Source organism: Polypterus senegalus, chromosome 10 (assembly GCF_016835505.1).
Source record: "Polypterus senegalus isolate Bchr_013 chromosome 10, ASM1683550v1, whole genome shotgun sequence".
Taxonomy (NCBI): domain Eukaryota; kingdom Metazoa; phylum Chordata; class Cladistia; order Polypteriformes; family Polypteridae; genus Polypterus; species Polypterus senegalus.
In genome coordinates, this window is record NC_053163.1 from 136,203,177 (window position 1) to 136,215,471 (window position 12,295).

Consider the following 12,295-nt stretch of genomic DNA (forward strand, 5'->3'; position numbering starts at 1 on the left):
GAACTTTAGCGCAATATTAAAATTTATAAATCATAATGACTGTCAGTATTTTGGGAGCAAGTTCTATACAACAGAATTGTGATTTTTAACTTGCAAAATCACATAACTCAAGTTAATATTCTAACACCATAGTCCCTGTTCTTAAATCCTTAACGTATTCATGCACATACATTCCACGTCTTTAGCCACTCTCCAGTGTGAATATTGCAGGTAAGGGGAGACCTGTAGCTTCACAGAAGTTAAATTTTGTGAAATTGTTCTATGGATGAAACAGTTTGGTCGATGTATTGTCATAAAGTGTTACTTAGCATTTCACTGATTTTAATGCAATACACTAGGAAACTTCATTTTGCAGTTTCACATATAAGGCAAATGTGTGTGGTTTTAATGATCTTTGTATTTTGATGTCTAAGTCTTAGTGAATCTATACCTATGAAGTTGTTGACATGAAGTAATCAAATATTAAATATATAGCAAACATAGTGCATGGTTAATTCAGTTCAGTTTATTGTCACCATATATTTTATAGCTGGGGTTTTCAAATTCAGTGATTTTTTTTTTTTTTTCTCTCACTGTTTAATTAGCCAGTCTTTTTATCTTTTTCTTATTTTGCATTCAGAAAGTACAATACTGTGAGATTTACATTTACTATCCAAAAAAAATTATTTTTTTGACAAAACTTTAAATGCTTATTTTTTAAAATACACTTTATATAGTGAATTTTCTCTGTTACTCATGTCAGAATATTTACTGTTAACAATGACAGGAATGGACAATGCAACACTTCAGTTTATCCACCTCTGTACTTATTAGCAAATAATTGTTAAATAACTTGAATATTACAAAAAATAAATAGCAAGATAAACAGAAAGGCTTCATTCTTGTTTAACGCACATAGATGCTTGCTTCCACCAATTATAATTTAGAGTAGCAAGTTTTTAATTTCTGGATTGACGCAAGAAAACATCGAAGCGGGAAAATAAAAGCACGCCTAAGTAATGGAGGAGTCCAAATAAAAGAAGAAATTGTTTGGCATGAAAACTTGCAGTCATTGGGAAGTTGGACTGGACTGAACTTGGAAATCCCTGCCTTATGGTGAATCAGTCTGGTGCAGAAATGTGTAATGTACTGACAATACACTTTGTGGTAGAATGACACAGTAGACCCATATTATAAAGCAATAATTATAAAAATAAAAAAGTATACATTTCAAATATTTAACCATCTCAAATTAAATTTGTTTAGATTGTTCTAGTCATAAATGATTCAGGATGGCCACCCTGCATAAATAAATATTGAGGATCTGCACTGCCCTGTCTTGAACCCCACTATGGGCTCAGTTATGTTTTTACTTTTAGTTTGTGTTCATTTTTTTTTTCTCTCAGCAGTTCTTGAATGTTAGTCTCAAACTTTAACTGTTTGATGTAAATATTCATTTAGCCGTTACTGCACAAGTATTTTATTTTTCCCCTCAGCTCATGTAGTCCAGTTTTTTGCTGCAGTTTTTCCAAATGCCAAACATACCTTTCCCTGGCTGTTTCCCCCTCCTCAGGGTCCCTTTCATAAGCAATGTAAGCCTGAAGTATGTGATAGTGATATAAATGCAACATGATTGCTGAAGCTTTAGTATATTGTGATTATGGTGGTGGTTATGGTATCCTCCATAGACCTATTCTTAAATTGCCAGCATCACAGTGTGTGTCATGGCCTGCCACATGGCTCAAGCCTTTTCTTTTAATGCAGTGAGTGTTTAGAAATTCTTCAGTTGCCAGATTAAGCTGCACCTTGACCAGACGGCTTGGAACTGATAACAGGAACAGTGTAGTGACCTTGTTAAGCAGATGTTGTTTACATGTAAAAGAGACTGCATGTAAAGTCAGCTTTTGATAAATTTGTTTTAACAGAGTATATGACTTTCATCAGTTTGGGGCTGCATCTGTCCTTTTTATTTCTTTCTTCATTTCTCTTTTATTGTGTGGTTGAATGTTTTTTATTTTGTTAATTTCTTTTAATCTCATCAAACAGTCTTCAAGCCTATATGTCCCTATTACTTAACATTTAATTTTTTTTTCTGCCACTTTCTGATCTTCTCATGCCTCCTGTTCTTATTGTTTCTCTTTCAACAGAAAGCGAAGCAGTGGAGAGCTAAGTGAACCTGTGACCCCTGACCCCAACAGCATCCTAGGATCACGCATTCAACACAGCTGGAGAGAAAAGGGTACCCTGACCAAGTGGAAGGGGACTGTCCTGGACCGACTTACTGTAAACCCCTCTCTGTACATGGTCAAATATGACGGCTTTGACTGCGTGTATGGAATTGAGCTCTTCAAAGATGATAGGGTCTCCCGGCTACAGGTTCTAGAAGAGAAAGTGGGTGAGTACTGCTAATTAATTGGTTTGCATACAAAAACAAATTACAAATACACAGTTATAAAATTTAATTAAATTTTTAACCTACTTGTTCAGGGTTGTGGGAAGCTGATAGCCCTTCCAGCAGCATCAGGTGAAAGGCACAAATGAGCCGTGGATGAGGACGCCAGCCCATTGCAAGGCATAACCACAAACACTTGTACTTGATGTACATAGAGCTGATTTAGAGTTGTATTTGAGATGTGCAAGGAGAACTAGACTACTCGTGAAAATGTATGAAAACAACAGTAGAACATGTGAACTGCACACAGGCGGCACCTAAGGATTTGAACCTGGGACACTACAGCTGGACTAAAGAACAGTAATTACTATATCAGTATGGGTTTCTTAACTTTTAATGTGTAATAACGGCTGAGGAGTCTGATTTTCTCTCTGTATTCTCTAACTAAATTTAGAGTTATAAAAATGTCAGACTTGATTCTTTTCAATCAGTGTGCATTATGTTTCTCTGCATTAACAACAGCGAGCAAAAGAGTAACACAAAGCATGTCAATTTACATTTGAATGCAGCTTTTCATATAAAACTGACATCCGTCACCCTGCCATTCTCTGGGACATTTTTACCATCACTGATTGGTTCCGTTGTTTTGGTTAAATTCCTAATCAAGAACCAATCTGTTGGTTATGATATGGCATGAGTCCACGTGCTCTCTGTTAATTTTCTTTTTAGTTGTGATGCTTTGAACTGTTGTTAATCACATTTATGTGCCAGTTGACCAGGAGTGTGTAATGATTCCAATGCCCAAGGCAGTGAAGCAAGGTAATTCAATACAGTTCAGTTCATTGACCATGTGAAATTATTGTAAATTTAATGAGGAAAGCGGTTAAACTGCAGGGTATAATATCCACGCTGCTATTCTAGTCCATGACTTTTAATATGACCTTCATTCCTTCTAGGTTAATCTCCGGTTCCTTCTACTCCATGCTCAAAAAAAACATTTTTAGGAATGGCCGAATGGATCAGTGAATTTCTTTCTTGACACAGAAGAGAAAAGCATAAAGCAGGCATCAATGGTGCCAGAGTTAGTACTGTGCCCATAAAAAGTATTCACCCCTTGGAAGTTCTCGGCGATTTTACTGTTATACAACACTGAACCACAGGTCATTAGATTTGACATCCATCGACAACAAATTAAAAACAGTTCTCTGCAAAGTACTCTTAATTAATTACAAATATAAAACTGAAAGTAATTGATCACTTAAGCATTCACGCCCTTCAAGTCAGTACTTAGTAAATGCACCTTTGGAAGCCATGACACCCTTGAGTCTGTGTACACAACTCTCTGACTCTCTATCTCCATCAGCTCTGCACTTCTGGGCACTGCATTTTCTTTTCTTATTCTTCTTTGCAAAACTGCTCAAACTCTGTCAGGTGTCCTGGGAATCAGGAGTTTATAGCCTTTATGAAGTCCAGCCTCAAATTTTCATTTGGATTGAGATGTGGACTTGGACTCCACCACTCCAGGATATTCACATTGTTGGTTTTAAACCACTCCTCTGTAGCCTTGACTTTATTTCTTGGGATGTTGTTTTGCTGAAAAACAAATCTCGCAAGCTGCAGATTTTTTTGTGGACTGCATTGATGCTGCTACCACCACTACTTCACCATCAGGAAGGTATGTTTTTGATATTGTGCAGTGTAACATAGTTTTGTCTGATAACCAAAAGGCAAAATTATGGTCTCATCAGACCATAGAATATTCTTCAGGCTGACTTTAGAGTCTCATGTGCCTTTTGGCAAGCTCCAACCTTAATGTCATCTGCCTATTTTTAATGATGGCTTTCTCTTTGCTACTCTCCCATAAAGCTGCAACAGGATAACAGTCGCTGTCCGCCATGTGTAAACACAGCTACTGTCCTTTGTAACTCCAACAGAGTTCTGATTGTTGTCTTGGTGGCCTCCCTCGCTAGTCCCTTTCTTGCATGGCCACTGGTTTTGTGGTTGGCCTGTTCTAGGCAGATTTATGGCTGTGTCATACTCTTTCCATTTCTATATGATGGATATTCAGTGACTTCAATATTTTCAGTCACCTTTTCATGGAGTTGGTTGAGGTGTTTTTTTTTTCTTAATTGTGTAGGTTAGTCCACCATACTGACTCGCCACAAGCTGGCCTTTCCTAGATAAAGTGAATTCATACTACAATAAAGTGAAACCCCTTGACTACAGAAAGATGATCACCATTTAAGTTAATCTGTGACTTCTAAAACCAACTGGCTACACCAGTGGTGATTGAGGTGATTTATATTAATATTTATGCAATTATTTTGTATTTCATATCTGTAGTTAATTTTGAATTAGTATTTTTTTGCTTTGATTTTTTTTTTTTAACTGCTAATCAGCATCAAAAAAGGAAAATTAAAAACACTGTGAATCAATGTTGTTTAACAAGAAAAAGTGAAAACTAAAGGGAGTGGATACTTTTTGTAGGTGCTGTATGTTATAAAAAGAATGTTGAATTTTTTTACACAGCAGCTTTTAAAGCCATCTTTCTTCAGCAACACAAACGAAAGTTTTAAGATTTAAAAAAAAATCAATATTGATAGATGAATAAACGGTGCTTTGAATTCTGTTACAGCTTTTGACACATAATAAGTACAAACCATATCCAGATTGTTACACCTTTAGCTCACAGATCAGATATGCAGAATCTTTGTTATACTCATGATAGTTAAACATTGTTTACAGGAGAAAAGATGTTGTAATGCACCAAAAAAGCAGTTCAAATCTATTATATATAAGGTTAAATTGGATAACATAAAGTAAGACAAAAAATAATTTATGAACTTCTTTATTTTTTTGGAAGGGATTTTTGTTCCATCCAGTGTTAAACCCTGCCTTGTACCCAGTGCTGCCAGGATAGGCCTTGGCCCTCTGCAAAAAGTATGTGAAGTAACATTAACGTAGTCGGACACACACAGATAAACACATTGTTGGAATAGCTTGCATATGCTATGAATGTGTGTCTACATTGATGCATGTGTACATACTTTTTTTTTAACTAAATGTCTTAAAATGGAAACTTATCTTTGGTTGTACGATCTCCCTTTTCCTTCAAATTAAGGTTTTGAGAGAATTTATTACATGAACAGTTTCTCTGGAAACATGTAATAACTGCACTTCCAAATTGTATTTAGTATGGGACAGCTTCAAGAGTATTTTATTATGTAAAGTATTAATGTGTTTGTATGACTTTTTTTGAAACAGAAATGCTGGGCATGCTTAATAAAAGAAGATATAAATAAGAGAATTTGAGTTAGAGTGACCCCAATAGTGCAGTTATTTATTTTGTTCATTTAAGTTAACCCTGAAACAGTCCACAAGCTGGAAAAGTCACAGTAAAAATATTAGACAGCTCTGCTGATTTATCACAACTTTTCTGCCAAGCAGGAAATTAACAAGATTCCCATACTGTTGCTGTTGTCTTACTGAAAAGTGATTACAGAGTGCTTCAAACATGAAACTCCACACCTAGTAATGCTGAAAGTGAAAAAACAGAGTGGTGTGTGATTGTCAGACTTCAATATTCTCAATTCATTTTCTTAAAGGTTATTAAAGAATTTAAACTGATGTTGATGGTAAAATATCAAGTGTCTTGTAGCACCGGGTAGCAAGTTTGAAAAGCGAGAGAATTACTGAGTCCAGTGCTTATACCATGAGCAAGGGGAGTTCCCTTTAGCACAACTGAGAAAACTTGTGCTTTCTGATTCAGAGATAATGGCCAGCCTCTTCATCTGAGGAAATGAAACAGAGACGGGCCAGGCCCTGAACAGTTTCCCACCTGTGACACATCCATCTTATACCAGAAATTGTGAATTTCCCCATGAGACTGATAAAGTTTGGGCCGTCACGATGATAGCCTCGCAGTTTGGAGACCTGGGTTCACTTCCCGGGTCCTCCCTGTGTGGAGTTTCTCCCCGTGTCTGCGTGGGTTTCCTCCCACAGTCCAAAGACATGCAGGTTAGGTGCATTGGCGATCCTAAATTGTCTCTAGTGTGTGGGTGTGTGTGCCTTGCAGTGGGCTGGCGCCCTGCCTGGGGTTTGTTTCCTGCCTTGCGCCCTGTGTTGGCTGGGATTGGCTCCAGCAGACCCACTGATAGATAGATAGATAGATGCTTTATTAATCCCAAGGGGAAATTCACATAATTCACTGTGACCCTGTAGTTAGGATATAGTGAGTTGGATAATAGATGGATTAATAAAGTTTACCTAATCTAAATTCTCTTGTTATTTAACTTCTTCTGGTAATAATGTTGGTCCGATTTTTTTTTTTTTTTTTGTCACCGTTGTTGAGCCACTTCTGTGAACTTTTTCTGTGAAAGCGAATAGTGTGCAGTGATTTATAATACTTGTAAATAACTGTGAGATATAGCACCTAAAATTTAAACACATTACTGCTTTGAATGATGGTTATTTTAGGTCATGAAGTAACATTTTGCCAAGCAAAACAATTTGAAAATAGGTTTTGTACTTCTGGAAGCAGAAACTGAAGTGTCTTATTCATTGGATGGATTTTCACCATTGCATTAGGAAACAACACTAAATACGTCTACCATAAAATACAATTTTTGCTAACAGTATTATAATTAGGAATATATGTAAAATGTGAATGTTTACATTAATAGCTGGAGGTGGTAAACTGATCATTTATTACTAATTATATTGCAGTGAACACTAAGATTAAAGTTCCTAACAATGCAGAGGAGTTGGTTGGAAAAGCAGTCGAGCATCTCTTTGAGAAAGAAGATGGAGAGAAGAACGAATGGAGGGGGATGGTGCTGTCACGGGCACCTGTCATGACCAACTGGTATTACATCACTTATGAGAAGGACCCTGTACTTTACATGTATCAGCTGTGGGATGATTATAAGGAGGGAGATCTGCGCATTCTCCCAGAGGCTGGTAAGTCCTCTCTTTACTCTCTGATATTAACACATGTAGTGTGTGTTTGAAATGATCCAAAGTGAAACAGTGAGGTAAAAAAAAGCAAGAGCACTATACTTACAAGTACAGTGCTGGAATGAAGTAACTTTACTGTTGCATGTCCTTGTTAAGCAGTAATGCTAGATTCAGAAGTAACTTTTTTTATTTTTCATTGCACCGACAGCATCCAACATTCTGCTTAATCTTAATCCTCTCTACACAGTGATATGTTCGCCTTTATGAAATATAGGTAAAATTCCGTTACAACGAATATCTTTATAACGAAATTTTCATTACAACGAAGTATTTTTATGGTCCTGACAGCTTCCCTATATGACACGAGTCTATAGAAATCTCGTTACTACGAAGTACATTCAGCAGATACTTTCATTACAATGAAGTGCAGAAAAGACCTTGAAATGCCTGAATGAATCATCTACAGAGCAGTTCTGTGGCCTTAGCTCAGTTGTGCACAATGATCCCCAAACAGAAACTGTAATTTTTTTTTTCTTTCTTCGAACTTTCCTCGTACAGTTTTTTGCGGTTTTCAGTGATACCTTTTGCTTATTGCTTGTCAACATTTGAAAAACAACCATTGGAATTTAACTCATTGTCAGCCTCCTATAGAAATGGCAGACACGAAAAAACGATAATAGTTCATATTAGAAAAAAAAAAACTTTACATTTTTTGCAGCTCTCGATTGCTGCAAAAAGAAAAAAAGATTTTGCCAGTGAATTCGGAATTTCGCCATCGACACTGGCCACTTTCTTGAAAGACAGAGCAAAAAAAAAAAAGAAAAATCTCGGGTTGCAAACGTATGTGAACTGCTCCATTTGAAGACATGGAATAAGCAGTTTTTATGTGGTTCAGTGATGCTTGTTCAAGAAACATTCCTATTAATGCGGCACTCATTCAAGAAAATGTGAGGTTTGTAAACTCTCTTGGGTCCTCCCCCAACTAGACAGCACACCAAAGAGCTTCCCGAAGTGCGATCTCCGACCGTGTGTGGAAGTCTGTTTATATGTTGCTGGGACAACAGCAGGCTTATAGCTATGTTGCGTCTCTCTGCCAAAGTAAACAGAAAAGATCTCGATGGGTGATGCATGGTTAGGAGCACGTATATTGTAAATGCAGATAACAGGATTACTTGGTCACTGAAATGGCCACGACCCTGCTGACTGCTGTGTCTGTGTATAGTAAAGTGGCAGATCACGCTACAATAAATAACTGTGACGTTCCTGTTTCAAGCTGAATAAAGCTGGTTTTGCTAAAGTATTGAGACTAAGCCTCGTGTTTTGTGGTGCAAGAGAGGGACTTGTAGCGCAATCCCAATCCTTTATGATTTGCTTCTATGGTGCTTCACTGCACCGCTGAAAGCCTGCTATTGCCCTGCCCCAGTAATGGACAAACAATCTTCCACAGATGCTGCAATCGCGCTTCGGGACGCACTTCAGCGCCCAGAGGGGACTGTGGGCAGTCTCATGATCTGGAATCCCTACAGATTTTATTTTTTCTCCAGCCTTCTGGAGTTTTTTTTGTTTTTTCTGTCCCCTGGCCATTGGACCTTACTCTTATTCGATGTTAATTAATGTTGATTTATTTTGTTTTCTTATTGTATCTTTTATTTTTCTATTCTTTATTATGTCAAGCACTTTGAGCTACTGTTTGTATGAAAATGTGCTATATAAATAAATGTTGTTGTTGTTCAGCGTGTTGTTCTCGTTGGGTGGGGAGTGGGAGGATCTCAAAAGTGTTCAGAAACCTCACAATGTTAAGAAGAAAAGGATGATTTGGCTTCTGATTGATAACTGTGCTGCACACAACATTGAGATAATGTTCGCGTTGAAACGAAATATTTTTTAGGTCCCTGGAGGTTTGTTGTAGCGGAAGTTTACCTGTAATTATGTACATTTTAGTAGTTATGTTTTTATTTTACAATTATTTTATTGAATCTAAATGCTTTGCGATCAGTTTGAAATAAAGAATGGCATTACTGAATTTCTAACAGTATAGAACACAACATTTTTGGGTATTTGATCTTGCCTACACAGCTTGTACTAGGGCTAGTTACCATTATATGCCACAGTGAAGCAGAATTATCTCATGGCAGGATGTCTCTCGAAGATGACCCAAGGTCTAAACAGCTTTTAAAATCGATGATAGAAGATGTTGCTACTGTAGAGTGAACCATACTGTAGAATGGAACGGTGGTTCTGCGTGACTGGTCACTTGAATCAATTCTTCATGAAGCATCATCGCATCCAGTGATCCATGGAGGATCCAAGGTCATTAATTCAGCCTGGGAGAAATTTAACTCTGGGGGTAAAAGCTTATGACTTAGTATCCTAATAAGAGTGGAAACAATGGAAGCATTGTGATTCTCCAATACAAAAGCAATTTAAGGTCCAAGGTAGTACAGTGCATGTGCACAATTGATTACATGCCTCAAAATGTCGACATGACCAGCAAGTAATTCACTGATTGGCTTGGGCGTGCAGAATGCTGTTACCATTCATCTTCTGCTTCAAGACAGTACCACCATTTTTACTGTATGGATTGCAAAGGTTGATCTGCAATATTCTTGGCTCAGAGATAGGGTGCACCCACCCTATTCTCCAGATCTGGCTCCATGTAACTATCAGCTGCTCCCAGTCTATAGGAGTTCCCTCCAATAGATGCAGTATACCAAGGATGAAAATGTTAGGTTAGCTACAGAAGAATGGATCCTATCAAGACCAAGCATTTTATTTGAGTGACATAGAAAAGCTCAATAAATGTTATAACAACCATATTGTGTTTATAGGGAGTGAAAGATCAAACATGTTTGGTATTACTAGTATTTCTCTTAATAGATCAGGTGAAAACATTTTTCATATATAATCTTTTTCAGTTAGGAAATGGGAAGAATGTACTAATTTCCCATGTGTGGGATTCACATCCTGTTTGTTAGATGTGTTTTACCATGATGTGTCTATTATAATTGATTGTGGTTGGCCAAAGGTTTATTTCCACCAGTAATAGTGATGACTGAAGTCTTTGTTGCACCTCCTCCACTGTCATCTGGCCATCACAGTTATAATTATTTACTGTAAATTTATTGTAATTCAGTTATGTATGTAAACAGGTTTATAGGGTTCTTAATGTCATGTGTACAAATTACAATTACATTTTTATTTGCATGTGCTAATCAACATGTAACACTTCATCACTCTCTTTTCAATCACAGACTTCAATTACATCATCTTAACAAGTCGAGTGGTCTTATATTGTGACATACCTAGCAGCTCCATTTAACTAGTCTTTGACTCATCTTATAAAGGCAGACTGTGCACATGAAAGCTGAGAACAAATGGATGCTCAGCCAGAAGTATAATGCAGCTATGAGAAATAAGGAACGTAGGTGTTTCAGACCTCGCAAACAGAAGAGCAGCTCGTGATTTGTTTTGTACCCCATGACAGAATGGAAAAAAGAAAAAACAAAAGGGCAGAAATTGCAGCTGAAGTTGCTGGAGCCGTAAAACCCTTCATACGGGCACCAGCTCCATGAGGCAGCATGTTATTGGTTATTTGGAAAAGGAGCGAGCTTGTGATACTTTTCAAGTGTTAAACTGTTCTGGAAAGTCGACATGCAGTTGCATAATTTGGCACCCTTAGCTATTTCTAGTCATGTAAATTGAGAGTCAGGCAACGAGATTAGCCATTCAGCCTTTTAAGTTTGACATCTCCTCGGACTAGAGATTGTATAATGTACTTAAAAAATCCTAGAACATTTGCAGCACTACTTATAAAAAAAAAAAAAAACACTGTGGATTCTAAAATAATTCCTAGACTGGGTTCATATATTGCTGTTTGATTTCCAGTAGATTCTTTAGTACTGTTTACCCCCGGAATAATGAAGAAAATGTTACATTTTATTCAACAGCAAAAAATGGTGTGTGTAACAGAAACATAAATAATAAAATGTCAACATAAATGCAGTTGGAAAGGCATGTCTAGTGTCCAGTGCTGTACTAATGCGTATTTAGTACATGTCCTTCATGTGACATGTCCAATGCACAGTCTGGTGTCGCATCTGGGATATAGAAGCGTGTTTCTGTGCACACTTACCATGTTTTTTGTTGCTTGTCCATGTGAGGGTGAAATATCATTACCTGATCTGCACAATCAATGCATCACTTTGTGTTATTAACAAGGCTTAGTGACTTCCACATTTCCCCCAACATGAACTTTGACAGTGGCTGAATCATGAACAGTGCTTATGGAGCTAACATCTTTCTTGTTCTTCTACTAAATCATAATTATTTTGCCTTTTTTTTCCATGAAGCTTCATGGGACCGAATTCATCGCGCACATCAGTCATACATTGCCGTATACATCAGTTTCAGTATCTGTCTTAACTTCTGATGATCAATTCACATTGTCAGCACTATCATTTGATTCAACTAATTGTTTAGTTTCAGTTCTAAAACTGGCTTTACAGCTTCTCATTACGAGTCATTGTGTTTTGGTTAAACACTCCACTCTACTCAGTAATACCAATGAATAACTATAGAGAGGCAAAACTCATAGAAATATTAATGATTGTTTACAGCCTAATGCTCTTTCCACCACAATGTTGTAGCAGAATACTGTTATTTGGGCTGTATACTGTAAAGCTGATCATTAAACGTTACCCCAGGTCTAACTAGAAGTTCCCTGTAATAACATAGACCTCCAAGCCCAAGTCACACTAGAGAAACGCCAAGGAGATAATGCACTGCTGAAGTGGACTTTATCGACCGCTATACAAAAGTAACTTTAAATTGAAAATTGGAATGATGTACTGAAAGTTAGACTGGATAGAGTGTCTAATGTTAAGGTTACACACAGTATCTGTTCAATTGTCTTGGTCATAGATGTCAGACTTTTGAGGTCATGTTTTGCTCTTTTTAAATCAAATGTCA

General features: G+C 37.1%; 1 protein-coding gene across 6 annotated transcripts in view; it reads left to right on the forward strand.

Annotated features, from left to right (window-relative positions):
- Window positions 1-12,295, forward strand: part of zmp:0000000521 (spindlin-1) — a 35,737-nt gene that overhangs the window by 20,540 nt on the left and 2,902 nt on the right. For all 6 annotated transcript variants that reach the window (XM_039766803.1, XM_039766800.1, XM_039766806.1 and 3 more), the window contains 2 exons: window positions 2,127-2,374; window positions 7,097-7,330. In XM_039766803.1, coding sequence (XP_039622737.1) covers window positions 2,127-2,374; window positions 7,097-7,330 — 482 coding nt within the window. The remainder of the gene's footprint in view (window positions 1-2,126; window positions 2,375-7,096; window positions 7,331-12,295) is intronic.